Source organism: Centropristis striata, chromosome 19, assembly GCF_030273125.1.
Source record: "Centropristis striata isolate RG_2023a ecotype Rhode Island chromosome 19, C.striata_1.0, whole genome shotgun sequence".
NCBI lineage: Eukaryota > Metazoa > Chordata > Actinopteri > Perciformes > Serranidae > Centropristis > Centropristis striata.
Genome location: NC_081535.1, coordinates 18268355 through 18282602, shown reverse-complemented (window position 1 = coordinate 18282602; position 14248 = coordinate 18268355). Strand labels below are relative to the sequence as shown.

Here is a 14248-nt window from a genome sequence, read left to right as displayed (position 1 = left end):
GTAATGAGTGGTTGGCGTTAAGTAAAGGTGGATGGAAACCAGCTGTGTTTAATTTGGTATATCTAACCCTATTACTTGTTATTTTCCTCTCACTGTCTCACATCCTTCTACAGGCCTCAGTCCCACACACTTTGAGGAGGAAGAGAATAAAAGGGTCTCTGGTGACGACACAGGGGAATTGTTGGCGCATCGTCGGTACTTGTCAGAGGCCAAGCTGGCTGCTCTTTGCACTGAGGTGTGGCCGGTACTGGCCCTGCTCGGAGGAGTGGACAGCGGTCTCCGGGCTGGAGGTCTGTGCATGCACAAGCCCAGCGGGCGCAGAGCCATTCTGCTGGGAGTCCTGAAAGAAGGAAGCTCCCTGGCCAAGCTACAGTGGGAGGAAGCGGACCTCTCTGTCAGGTATTACAAATACAAATTCATACAATATATGCCTCATTATTTATGATCTTTGCATTTGTTTCTTAAATGACAAATCTCATTAACGTCCATTAAACTATTCTTATATTTTTCCTGTCTTGGTCCTTTCAGCATGTTTATTACTCTGTATAATTCTTTTCTGTTAGTGTTTATTTTTCCTCCTCTGTAACCTGTCTAACATCTTACTTTATTTTCACCATTCACCCACCTGATCTTACTTTCTTTTTGCTTCCTCCTCTTCATTCTTAAATCCATTAACCCCTGTTGAATCCGTCCTGGTGTCACTCCATGCTGTATCTGTGGGTTCTTCCCATCCTTCCCAATAACTAAGCTCCATGAATTCTTGGTCACCCAGCGACACGCCGATCATCTCGTTGGAGCCCTGTGACATATCCTGCTGTGATGTCACCTCGCTCGGAGGCCTCAAACCAACAGTGTTGTTAGACCTGATTTATTTGATGGGGCTGCTGGAGGAGCAGGGGTGGCTGGGGGCTCATCCAGGCTCCAACCCCAAAAGGAATTACTCAGAGGAGAGCGTGAAAGAGAGTGAGATGCAGTGCAGTGTCGAGACAGACCCTTTCCCATCACCCTCCTCAACCAAAGACGCCACAAAGATCGGTGACCATCAGGAGATGACCTGTCCACCCCAACCTTCCCAAACAGCCCAAACCTCCAAAGCGGATGCCTTTGCACATGAACTGAGAGCAGTTAGAGTCTCATATCTTCTCATTGGAGCTTTAAAAACCCTGACTGTCATTTTTAGTTGTGAGAAGCTATCTGATTTGCTCCTAGTGCCTAAACATGACCCTCCTAACTCCACCACGAGTCCCCTCTCCAGCCCAAACATTGACCAGGCCAAGCCCAGCAGCAAGCAGTGGGATGAGAGTGCTGAGCTGAGATCGGTGCTGCAGTATGTGGTGCAGAGCATGGTGAAGTGGGCCGTCAGGCCGTGCCCCATCAAGCAGAGTGTGTCTCTTGTCGACCTGGAACGGGCTCAGGTCATGATCTACAAAGGAGCCCTCAGCAGACTGCAGGAGGACAAAGAACACAAAGGTATCCATTTTTATAGTTTAAATGGAAGATACTTTGATGGTTATTTTAGTTTGTTATAGTGTGCTGCAGAGCTCTTTGGTATTAGGGCTGCAACTAATGATTTTTTAAATTTCCATTATTGTTTAATCCGCTTATTATTTTCTCAATTAATCTGATTACCTTGAAAGGAGGAATTTAGGATGATTTAGGTACACAATTCACATTAAAAAAACTGTCTTTTTACTGTTTGCCATTGAATATATGTCTAAAAGGATTAGCAAATTATTGCATTCTGTTTTATTTACAATTTAGACAAGGTCAGAACATTTATATGAAGTATGAAGTATACAACTGAATACAACTGAAGTTCCAAAAACGTTCTGTTTTTGGAACTTCAGTTGTATACTTTTAAAGGAAAATGTTGAAATACTTTGACACATTTATAATCAACTCCAGGAGTTGGACTGACATACTTAAAAACAGCTCTTTTTTGTATTGTAGACAGGGTCAATAAACAGACAGACAAAAAATAATATATATAGTATAATAATAAGGTTGTAATCTAACCTTCCTCTCTTTCTTGTCCTTGCAGATTCTGGCAACCACTTTTCCTCTCAGCCCATCTCCAAGTCCTCCAGCTCTGTGTCCTTGTACAGCGCGGGTTCAGAAGGCACTGCCATCTTTGGCCAATCAAACAGAGCCTCAGCCTCGTCCTCTAACACCGACTTGGCCTGCTCTCTGCCAACAATCCTGCAGGCAGATGCCCTCGATAATTTCAACCCTTTCTTTCCTATCAGTCTCCTCCAGTAAGTATAGAATGGGTCTCGGCTGTTGGTTGAGTCCAGCACATTCTCAGAAACATTTTGAATGGACACAAACACAATAACTAGAGCTGCCTTCAGTCCTCATGTTGTTACTGACTGCTACAGACCTGTATCTTTTGGCAGCAGCAGCTATTCTGAAGTCCAGGGAATGGGTGAGTTAGGATGTATTTGATAAAAGAGAGTGAAGATTCTGCCTGCACTGTCTTTAACCTCAGCTGCAGCTCCGCCGGCTTTTTCTTCTCCTAACCCAGCCAGCTGACCACAGTGTCAGTGTTACTCCTGCTTTCAAGAGGCAAACAGCCTCAGTGCTATGCTATATGATTAAACAGAACTTAAAAATCGAAGCCCTCAAGCGAGGAGAGTTTTTGACAGTAATAGCAACAAGCCCTTTGCCAAAAACTTTCACAGTGCAAATCACATATTGTGCCACCTTTTCTGGATGGGAGTTGTTACCACAACAACGAATACCAGGCTTGAGCAAAATGAGATTCAAATAATGGACATATAAGGATACATTAAGGGTTTATTTTGATTTTTAAGCTTCTCCAAGTGTAAAATTAGGTTAAAGCAACTACAAGGAGTTTTTAACTGGCAATGAGACAGTCAGCAGCAAATGAGACCATCAGGAAGGAGATTTACACGGTTATTTTTGTCCCTGGGTCCCATTCCCCTCAAAATCAAATGAAACAAATAATGAGACACAGACCGGAGGAGAATGTTTAGATTTTTACACAAGTTTTGCAGTGAGTATTTATTTTTTTTAACTTATGATGTTTAATAATGTGGTTATGGCTGATACTGGGGCAGAAAAACAAAAAAAAGTCAACCGGTTGGCCATTCAAAAGATTTGCAGAATTTTAAAAGATTAAAATTGTGCATCCTGTAAACAGCAGGGTTTTAAAAAGATATAAGAAGTAATAAAAAAAAAAGTTGCGTTTTTCCTTTACTTGCTTCCGAAACAAACATACTTGCTAGAAGATATTTACAACACGAGTCAGAAACACTACCACCTTTGTCCACAGGGGCAACCAAAATCACACAAAATGAAAGTACCTTATAGTTGTTTTAAATAAAACTCACCTTATTCAATCAGATATGTTTTATTTCAAATATTTCGGTAGACAGCGTAGCACCTCTTGCACTGTGTTATTACTGTATATACTGTATCTTCACTCCCTCCAGGCACATGGTCTTAACTCGGTTCCCCACGCTTACCGGCCTGGTTAGCGATCCCCCTGTGCTGCACCCTTGCTTCAGCCTGGCCAGCTCTGCTTCTTGTGATGCCTTCACAGAGCAGCAGACTAGCTTCATGGAACCAGGTCCCTGCAGCACGCAGGCCAGAAGCAGCCTGGGTAAGAACAACTGCAGTTGTTTATTGGGGAAAACCTGTTGGTCATCAATACATAGACAAAAAAAAAGAATGTCTCTCTAATTAAAAAAAAAACGTCATTCTATGTTAAAGAGGATAGCTCTGCTAACCGTTGCAGTCCTGCAGGTCAGTTCATTTTTAACAAACATTTTCCCCATGCTGACATCCTATTCAGAAAGCTACTAATATCGTTTGAAAATTAAGTTATAGTAAAACACATAGATTCATGATTTCTCAGTAGGATCTGTCTGTCTCATGCATGGTCCTATATGTTCAGCTATTTGTCTCAAAACAGCATGTGTTTTGCTTTGCTATTGGATAAATATGATATTTAAACTATTGAATGCATGCATGACACAGTTTGTGCAATCACATGCTTGAATGGCACTATTTTTTTCATCATCAGTTATGTTGGTGTTATTTTTTAACAGTCCTGGGAAGTGCTTTAAAGTAAAGGTATTCTGACTTTTATATCTTAGGATACATTGGGGTTAACAGTGTACTTCATTGGTAGGTTCAATCAGTCTTTATAGTGGATATAAGAGCTTAATTTAATAGATTTACTTCAGATGGAGTGGATTTTTGTAGTATAAAGTAATAAAAGGGAGCCTAAACCAAGAGGAACAAGCCAAACTAAATGTGAAAATATTTTATTATTCTGACAAAATTAACTGCAGTCTACACGGTATGAACATTTAAAAATGGAGCTGTGGGCTTGTTTTTGTTTTCTGTTTTTTGTGTACCTTTTCTTTTCTCCTCAACCACCAGAGCGGACACAAATGTTTGTCACCAGTCGGTTGCTAGAAATGGGATTCTCTATGAGACATATCTACTGGGCCATGGAGGCAGCAGGTACTGCTTTGTGGAGTGTCTGATATCGCTAAATCTTTTGCTTCATGTGCTTTCTATTTTAAACATCTGTCCTTCACTGTGTGCTGCAGCCTTTTTGTAGTATCGGGTATACAGAAAGGTAAAATTCATTAGAAATGATTAGTTTAATAATTAACATGTTGCTGTTACTTATAGTGGAAATCAACTGGGGCTTCCCAGTTGTATAAGACAGTTCATGTTGCTATTTTCTTCTGTAACAAGTACCAAATTAGAATTATATTATATTAATTATATTTGATGTGTATAATGGTTAGTAGGGTGTGAAAGAGCTCATGTTGTTATTGCTGTTTTTCTGCCTCAAAACAATGTTTACCTCAGAGACCGTACCTCCTGGAGCAATGCAATTTGTTTGATAGTTTTCAGATTTTACCCACTCCTCATGAGAAAAGGGAAGATAAAAATCATCCAAGCCTCAAAGCATTTTGGCTCATATTTTTACCCAAGTATATTTTGACTTTCATGGAATCCAGTTCTCACAAAAATGTTGCAAACTGAAAATATCGGCTTTATATATGGGCAGATTTCACCACATGGTAAAGGAATACAAATTTTGATTCTTTGCTCACGCATGGCACAGATCAACTTTTTGTTATTGACACTCCCTACATTATTCAAACTTTTTTCCTTCCCGCACTCACTATTTCCCACACTGACTCTTGTCACACACTCTGCAACCTCAGAGCAGATGTGCCTGTCTGACCTCAGACAGTAGACAGGAGCATGATCATCTGGTGGTGATGTCCAACAAAAATTATAGATGCAACACTCCATGATCCATCTTTTCTTTTTGAACTCTGACAGTTCAACTTCCCTGTGGTCCCTCCCAGATGTAGCAGGTGACTTGGACTCTCAAACTATCGAGGTGTTGGCCAGCTGGATGCTCGAGCACCCCCTGACAGAGGAGCAGCAAGCAGCTGAGTCAGCGAGACCGGAGGGTGCTCCTGACACCCCGTCGCCAGATGGGCCAGAGACCGTACAATGCCCTGAGCGCCCCACAAGTCAACCCACTGAAAGGTCAGGGGTTTGGCCAAACATAATGATATTTTTTACTATATTTTTGCTAATGGCATTATGGTATTATTATAATTTCTACAAATGCAAACAGTAAAATTATGTATTTTATGTTATTGTGTTTATAGTCTGTTGCCTGGGCTGGACTGGATAGAGAGGGAGAACTTCTTGGATGTCCACCTCACCAGGAACAGACCTCCTCCAGCACGGCGGCGACGCTCAGGCCCGACTCAGAGGACCTCATTCAGAAGGGCAGGTCAGAACCACAGCTTTGATAGCACAAATGAAAATATGCACATCATAACTCTTGTTGATTTATTGGTGCAACATGTAATACCCTGCCACACGCTCCAAACCAAAGGGGGCAGCAATGTACCAGTCTGTGTGCAGCTAAACATGCGTAATAAACTTTGCAATGTCCTCAAAAACATATAGTAACCTTCCAAGCCTTTCTATTCTACATCATCTCATAACAACAATGCAATCAGCACAAATATAAATGTATTGTCATCATTTATAAAAAAGCCAATAACTAACTTACATTAGGTCAAGAATACGTAAAATCTGCCCAAACTCTGAGAGACGGTCAAAATAACACTGCCGACTTATAATCTTAGCGTGTGGTGTCGGCCTATACTTTACATTATAACTTTCACAATTTTGGATGATTTTTGGTGTGGTTTGTGTTGTCATTAGTTGCACTTAAGGTATTTTAAAAGAAATGGTTATTTTTTTCTGCCCATATCTTAGACATATCTTACACATTGCACCTTTAAAAGAAGACATTATAAAATCATTGTTAAAAAAGGAAAAAAATCAACACTAATGTCTATATGCTGGTATTGAGCCAATTACCTGATTGAAATGTGTGATCAACTTGTTTTGTGACTCACAATAAAACCCTGACTATAAGTTTTAATGCAAACACGGTCTTTTCAGACTTGCCATCACCAAACCCGCTCCCGCAGCTGTACCAACCGCACACCTCGGTCAGTGATTGGCCAGAGCAGGTGGAGTTTCATCCTTACTCTGCTGAGGAGTCGGAGCTGGGCTACATGGATGACCCATACCATGAAGAAAGTTACGAGGACCTGCTCACCCCTTCATTCTTCAGCTTGGAGAGAGACACGCTGCAGATAGTGGAGGTGACAAATAAACTCATTATTTGAAATACAATACAGCAATCATTCACTTTGTCGCTTGTTGGCCTGTGAATTTCTTTTCATTTCATGGTTTGTTTGAAACATACATTTTCTGATCGCTCATTGTCCTTATTACTAGAAATATCTTGGTCCCCCTTATCACCCTTCTAGGCTGGAGAAGAACACAGTCAGATGGTGAAATGCGAGCTGTGCAACACCCTTACCCTGCAATTTAATAATCACATAAAGCGGCGTCACCCAGGCTGCGGTCAGAGCGCTGCACGTAAGGGTTACGACAGTACCGGGGCCTACGTGGATGTCTGGTTCAAAGGGGAGTGTGGCTCCAACTTCCCCTTCTACCTTCTCTGCAGCTCCTGCAGAGAAAAGTATCTGGCTGCAAACCTGAGCGACCCAACTTCTAAATATGAAAGGTAAAGTGGATAATACAGGAAATGATGGATGCATGCAACACACTAGACATAGCGATCAATAATGGTGCTTCTAGGCTTTTTTATCTTCTCAAATTTTTTATATATAAGTAAACTAGTTATAGAGTCTGTTATTTATCACTGTTGTTGTCTTTTTGCCCCAGGATTAAAGGTCTGACATCTGATTTGATTGGCCAAGTGGACAGCACTTCCGATGGTGGGGACTGTCACTTTTACTATAGAGGAAAAATGTACAACAAAACAACTTTAAAATCATGTTATAAAATAATTTTTAAGATATGAACCATGCTTCTGTTTGCTCAGATGATTGGGAAATGAGCCACCAAGATGAGTGTGACACAGACAAGCTGACAGGACTGGAGGACTTTGGGCTTTTGCTGAGACCCCTGGGGCTGACTGAGAAGAAGCCGGTGCCAGACCCCATCGCCTTCACTGAGCCAGATCCCCTCGGAGCCCTGGTTTACAGCTCAGCTGACTCCACGAGAGCAGTAGCTCCCAAAGGTATTATGCTTTGGTATAGAAAGACCCAAGTCCTTGCAAGTGAATGTATTTTAATCACTTTGAGTTCAAAAGTGTCTTAAAATATTAAGGAAAAAAATGTTTGTAGATGAAACAGAATTGCCAAAGATTAGAAAATGATGCCTTTTGAAACTTGTGCATAAAATGTAATATTTATGATATATACAATTACTGGGGAGAAAAGAAGGAAAAAAACAGTTCTATGCATTTTTTATTCATTAGGGAACAGACATACAGTATCCTCTTTAAAGGGAAGAGCAGGGGTTGTTTCAAGGACAATAGACCAGACTGGCTTTGCACCATTAAGCACTTTTTGCCAAGGCTGCCCCCTTTTTAGGGGAAAAAATCACATGATCACATATGGAGAGAAAGAGAGGAAAACGCCGGAAAGCTGTTGTGTAGCGAGTTGTGAAACAAATAAACTGCATACAGAGTGAATATTCACTGTCAATGCGGTGAATCACTCGATGATGCTGGTGACAGATACCACTGATGAATAGCTACTGTAGCCTGAGTGGGAGGCTGCTGCAGTACAGTCATAGTATAGCAGCATCAGACTGTGGCTGACAAATATGTATAGTTGTCTGGATATGTAGTGTAGCGGCATTTAAACACCTATCAAATTACATTGCCCTCTACATGATCTTCACTTTTCTGTTACCCCAAAAATGGACGCAACCTTGACATTTGGCAAAGCACCCATATGTGTCGATCTGGTCTGTGCAAAGAGAGCAAGTTAAGTGCATGTTCATGTTCATGTTGAACATGGAACACTGAGGAAAATAATGTTGAGATTGGAATTGTTTTCTGCAACATAAAGATATTAATGGGAATAAAATGCACACTTTTGCATCGGTTGACAATGCCTCTGCATGATTTTTTAGTCATTCTCTGCAGGTCCACCCTTCGTCTAGGACAGTGTGACCTCAAACCAACCAACCACCCACAACCACAATTAATATTCTGTTATCTGCACAGCTCTAAATGGACTTTGCTGGCCATATCTGTAGGAATTACTTGGTAGTGAACTGTCCTCTTGTTCATGTTGCAGAATGTTTCTGTAACTTTATCTCTGATGAGAGATTTAGCCAACTTGTTGTAACACACACCCACATTCCCTCTGTGCTTGTTGGCAGCAGGAGAATCCAACCACAGTCAAACTTACTGCAGCAGAGTGACTCATCACTCATTTATTCATCACTGCACACAGAAAGTAACTCCCAGTTGTCCCATTTGATCCAGTGTTTTGTCTTTGTTGCATACCTACATAAAATGTTGTGTAAAAGTTTGATTTAAGTAAGATGTATCAGGGATTTGTTATTTACAGTAATATTATTATGTGTGTTTTTCATCACCAGGAAATGCTCTTGTTGAGCAGAAGACAACTCTGAGTCTTGGACAGCAGGCGGTATCACTGAGGGACTCTCATGATAGACTAAAGGCTTTAAGAAGAGTCACCTCCACAGCCCAGATTCTGTTAGCTTACAGCATGGTGATGAGAGCGCTGTCTCAGACTGCCTCCAGGTACATTTCACAAGAATATAAAGCCTTGATGATGTGGATTTTTCACCTGTTCAATGTGGTTTCAAGAGTCTCCTTTTATCTTCCTCTGCAGTGCGTCAGTGTGCAGCCACTCCAACGGACTCGAGTCGTTGGGCCTGGCAGATATCCGTATCCTGGTTCGTTTAATGACTCTAGCAGCGGGGGGCCGGGCTCACACCTGTGTGGACAGACAGACTGGTGTGAAGGGGCTGACAACAGAGCGAAACAACTCCACCTGCCTCAGTTTCCTTACCTCATCCATCGGCAGTGTGGTGGCCCACAGCCCTGCTGCGTACAGGCAGCTGGTGGAGATCTGCACTCAGGTCAGTTTTCTTCAGTTAATCCTCTAATAATAAATACTGAATACAGTTAATTCTATGGGTGGGAAATTTGATCAAAAATATACATCACAATAATATATCAGTGTCGTATTTGTATTTGACAGCAATAAATTAAATACTTTTTTAAATAAATGTTTGTGCTGGCTTACTTTTTGATCATTTTTCTGAATATCTCTTGTTCTTCCCTTTAAAAAGGTGTCTGATGGAGGAAAAAAATGTCCATGTAAACAAAAACAAAAAAACATATATAAACCATTTTCAGTCTTAATCAACACTACCAAATATGAATTTATGTTTACAATTTAAACCCTTTAACTCTCAATTTTTTTTCCCGTAATACCACTTTATACAAAAAACAACAAAAATGTCAATTTTTTTTTGTAAATTAGATGCTAGGGGGAAGTTTTTCATTCTCCACTGTCTGGAATATGTCAGTGATATTAGTTGCTACATGAAACTGCTCAAAAGAAGGTCTGTGGATGACCTTGAGTTGATTTAAGGAGGTAATTTTGGGGTGAATCATCCCTTTAAGAGTTTGAGCATCTTTATTTTTGCCACACAGTTTATTTTAGACTTATTATAGCAGGCTGAAGTTATAATACAAAATACAAATAAAAAAGTTGAAATTAAAAAGTACTAGTAAGTCACTATTCCCTAATTTTTGGTGGTCTGTAATAGGCAATATTTGTAATTATATTTGGTTTATTAAGCCTTAATATCCAAAATGATTATGTATGATGTATGATTATGTAAATTCTAAAATCTGGATGTCTTTTTAATATTGCTGCCTGTAGGACCTGATGGCAGCAGCTACAGGAGTGAACATTGGGGCCATCACTGACCCACAGCAGCGAGGCTGTCTGAACTCCAGTCTAACAGCTGCAGCACAGGGAGCCCAGCAGCAGAAGGACTACCACGAGCAGACGCCACCGACCTTCCTGGTCACACAGAACCTGGTGTCCCTGCTCACTGAGAAGGGTGTTCACTGCTACAGCCCAGATAAGACAGAACATGAGGCTAATGGTGAACAGGAGTAGATTATTAAGTAGATGTGTTGTTATGTGTAATTATTTATTACAGTGTTTAAAATCTTGCCATTTATTATTCATAATCGCTCTTCTCTGTGACCTAGATGCAGGAAACCTAGGGGTGTCTTCTTCGTCCTTGCCTCCTTCCCCTTTACCCCACCTGAGTGCCAGAGTGGGCCCTCTGGAGCTGGCGAATGCGTTGGCAGCATGTGTCCTCTCCGCCAGGCTGACCAGTAAGCACCGCCAGTGGGCAGCGCAGCAGCTGGTGCAGGCTCTAGCCGCCACAGGAAGGGAAGGTCCTAATCGGCCACAAACATACAGTGACCTGGCTGGGGACCTGCGCAAATGTCCCCTCAAGAGACTGGAAGGACATTACAACAAGGTGAGGGACTCATAATGGAATCTGAATCATAACTTTCTTTTGTTTAACGTTTTTGCTGTAAATGTACTGACCCAACAATGTGCCCTTTGTTCTCACAACAGCAAGATTTTTGGTTTGTTTTTTAGGTTCAGTTTAAAAATGACCATTAAAAATGTATTGGTTTCTCTTGGTTTAAACATTGTTAGGAATACTTGGGTTATAACATAAACATATATCTAGTCATTTTTAGACATTTTAATGCGGGTAAGTAACATTCTAGAGAGGTGAGACATGAGAGGTGAAGTTAAAAGAAGCTCTGCATTATTTCTGTTGTTTTCAGGTGACCAGCTGTTCCTGGAACAGTGACCAGAGTTTGCTGGCTACATGCTCTCAGGACAAAGTGGTGCAACTGTGGAGCATCAGCCAGAACACTGTGGAGTTACAGACCACCTTCTCCTGCATTACCAGGTTTGTCTGCTTGTATCTCCAGTGAGTGTTTTTCAATAAGCATGAAACCGTAAAATGCTGTCCACAAAGGTCACTTTCATTTATGTATGTGGGTACTTGAACTTGATATTGTTGTTGATGGTTTCACTATCATACCAACTGTAATGTAGCTTGTTATAACTGTTTTCAAATGTAAACATTCCCTTTTTCTGATTCTCTTCTTCAGTAAGACGGACAGATCAAGCAGTGAACGAGCCGGTAGATGTCATCACATGTCTCCTGTTTACTGGAGTACAGGGGGAAACTTTTTGGCCGCCCCAGAGAACAAACATATTAACATAATGAACATCAGGGGTACGTCTGGCTTTTCGTCTCTTAACTACTGCGGCATATCTCCTCATTTCATTACCACTGATAGGGTCGTGCTTGGGCTCATGTTTGTAAGAAAACTTTTTTTCGGTTGCTTTCGGTTGTAACATGAAATGTTTCTGTTTCATTGAGCTTAAGCAACCCAAATTTATCCAAAGAGAGCTTCACTTTTTACTAAGAGTTGTAAGTTGGCTAATAATTAGTACAGTTATTTTTAAAATTCAAATTTTTCTGACACTTCACAGGATCTCACTGTCACGTGGAGGCTCAGGTGTCTCGGGTCACAGCCGTCTGCTGGGCTCAGACCTTCAGCTTGTGGGTTCTTGATCAGCTGGCGGCCTGTAAGAACAGACCTGCCGAGAGTCTGCTGGTGGGACGACTGGACGGCTCCCTCTGCTGGCTGCAGGTCACAATGCAGCAGATAGACCTGAATGTAAAGAGCACTGAACTCACACATTGCCACAGGAAAGAGGGTGAGGAGACTTCTAGAAAAGTATAAGTTAGAGAGTGGTATTGATCTTTTCATCTAACTCTGAGCAAATGCATCTTTAAAAATGTCAATCTATTCGTTAAAAAGACTGATCTGCTTGTCTGATGTCTCCTAGCTCCCCAGTGTGTTGCCTGGCACAGTGAGGACGAGCCTTTTGCAGTGGGCTACACAGATGGAAAGATCCTTTTGGCCACAACTGAGACCTATGAGAATGAGCAGACTGTGGTGCTGTCTGTCTTCCAGGTTTGTGTGCAAAATGCACATCAGACAACAACGTAAAAGAGAAACAATTGTATTTAATTTACACCGTATTGACTTGTGTGACTTGCAAATTGTGACACTAAAACTAAGCAGAATCCTCCTCCACTCTTCTGTTACTGACCACTCCGCTCTCCCTCCCTTCAATCTGCAGGACAGTGTGAGTTCTCTGAAATGGGACCCCACAGGTCACTTGCTGCTCTGCTTGGGGAGGTCAGAGATGGTGAAGATACTGGGACGCTCTGGGGGCACCTGGGTGACCCTCCACTCCCTCATCCACAGTAGCACTGTTAATATCGCTGAATGGTGCCCAGTCGCTGGCAGAGCACCGGACCCCAGGCTCATGGTGGCTGTGTGAGTTTACACAACTAATTTGTCTTTCTTTCTCTGTGGAATTTTCACTCTCTTTCTTTAAGTCCCAGTGACAAAGAGGTTAGATCATCAAAGTCACATCCTTTTTTTTAACACCCCTGAATGCAAGCTTAGTTGCATCAAACATTTCAAATTGTTTTACATGAAAAGAAAACACAGGGATTTCTGTAAAAATACTCTACTTTTACTACAACTCACTAATTTGTGGACATATAACTTGAGATAAATGATCACTTAACACAGGGACTCAGGATTATATCTGTCAGAATCCTTTGGCTGGGTCTTTAATATTCCCTTTAAAACAGTAACAATGCAATATACAAATAAATGGAATTGCCCAGAGAATAAATTCTGTGATATTTTTATAGAAATATGTAATAGGATCTCATTGAATGTTCTCAATGTTCCTATAGAGGCTGTCAGAATGGCTCTGTGCATGTCTGGACGCTGCCACAGGGGGGAACTTTTGTATCTTTGCCCAACATATTGAACAGCTCCTCGGGCCAGGATAAAAGCACTGATGTCAAGGTCAGTTTGGATCTGCTTGGAGCTCCTTTTTGCAGATCTGGTTTCACTAATATCTGTCAATGTTGGTATGATTAAATCTGATCAGGAATTTGTGTGCAAGTTGTTTGTTAAATTTAATTTTGCCTGGTGGTGTTTGCAACAGTCACCTCTGATTTTAACTCTTTCTAATTATCCAACTTTGTTTTGTTTTTTACAGCAGGAGAGTACAAAGTGTGTTTTTGTACTTCATGGCCACATTACGGCAGTAAAGTCGCTTTCATTTTGTGCCAGTGGGATGGCTCTGGTCTCTGGAGGGATAGGGGGACTGCTCAACATCTGGTCCTTACAGGTCAGCAAACAACATTCACTGCTTGCTTGACCTGAAGTTGGTGCAAAGATCAGTTACTTAAAAATCAACATTACCAGACAATGACCATTATTGTGTCTCTGTGCATCTTGCAGGATGGTTCAGTCTTACAGACTGCTACAGGAATGGGTTCAGTCGTCAGTACTACCTGGATACCGAACCTCGGTGTAGCTGCCTGCTTTGGGAGATCAAAGGTAAGCTGGATCTCTCACAACTTCCAACCCTTGTTTCTAGTACTTAAGTTAATCTAAACTAACTCCTGGTTTAGCAATCAATCTTTACTTTTCAAGAAAGCAAGAACAGAAGTTTTAGAGAATATCACAGTACTTTTGTTCATACTATTCTATAGTAATGTTAAATTCTATATAAACCTAGTCAGTTTATAACAATAAGGATAGATATTATATATATATGTATATATGTATATATATATATATATATATATATAATATCTATCCTTATTGTCATATAATATTTTCTCTTGCTTGTGTCACTCTACACTTCTGATTTGT

General features: G+C 41.1%; 1 protein-coding gene across 1 annotated transcript in view; it reads left to right on the top strand.

Annotated features, from left to right (window-relative positions):
- Positions 1-14248, top strand: part of LOC131992169 (probable E3 ubiquitin-protein ligase HERC1) — a 51791-nt gene that overhangs the window by 25950 nt on the left and 11593 nt on the right. Inside the window, exons 39-61 of the mRNA XM_059357644.1 lie at positions 114-399; positions 773-1470; positions 2042-2255; positions 3456-3625; positions 4411-4494; positions 5361-5547; positions 5673-5800; positions 6484-6689; positions 6858-7117; positions 7279-7331; positions 7439-7636; positions 9013-9178; positions 9270-9519; positions 10332-10560; positions 10670-10947; positions 11267-11394; positions 11600-11727; positions 11988-12215; positions 12348-12475; positions 12645-12844; positions 13276-13390; positions 13587-13718; positions 13832-13930. Coding sequence (XP_059213627.1) covers positions 114-399; positions 773-1470; positions 2042-2255; positions 3456-3625; positions 4411-4494; positions 5361-5547; positions 5673-5800; positions 6484-6689; positions 6858-7117; positions 7279-7331; positions 7439-7636; positions 9013-9178; positions 9270-9519; positions 10332-10560; positions 10670-10947; positions 11267-11394; positions 11600-11727; positions 11988-12215; positions 12348-12475; positions 12645-12844; positions 13276-13390; positions 13587-13718; positions 13832-13930 — 4565 coding nt within the window. The remainder of the gene's footprint in view (positions 1-113; positions 400-772; positions 1471-2041; positions 2256-3455; positions 3626-4410; positions 4495-5360; positions 5548-5672; positions 5801-6483; positions 6690-6857; positions 7118-7278; positions 7332-7438; positions 7637-9012; positions 9179-9269; positions 9520-10331; positions 10561-10669; positions 10948-11266; positions 11395-11599; positions 11728-11987; positions 12216-12347; positions 12476-12644; positions 12845-13275; positions 13391-13586; positions 13719-13831; positions 13931-14248) is intronic.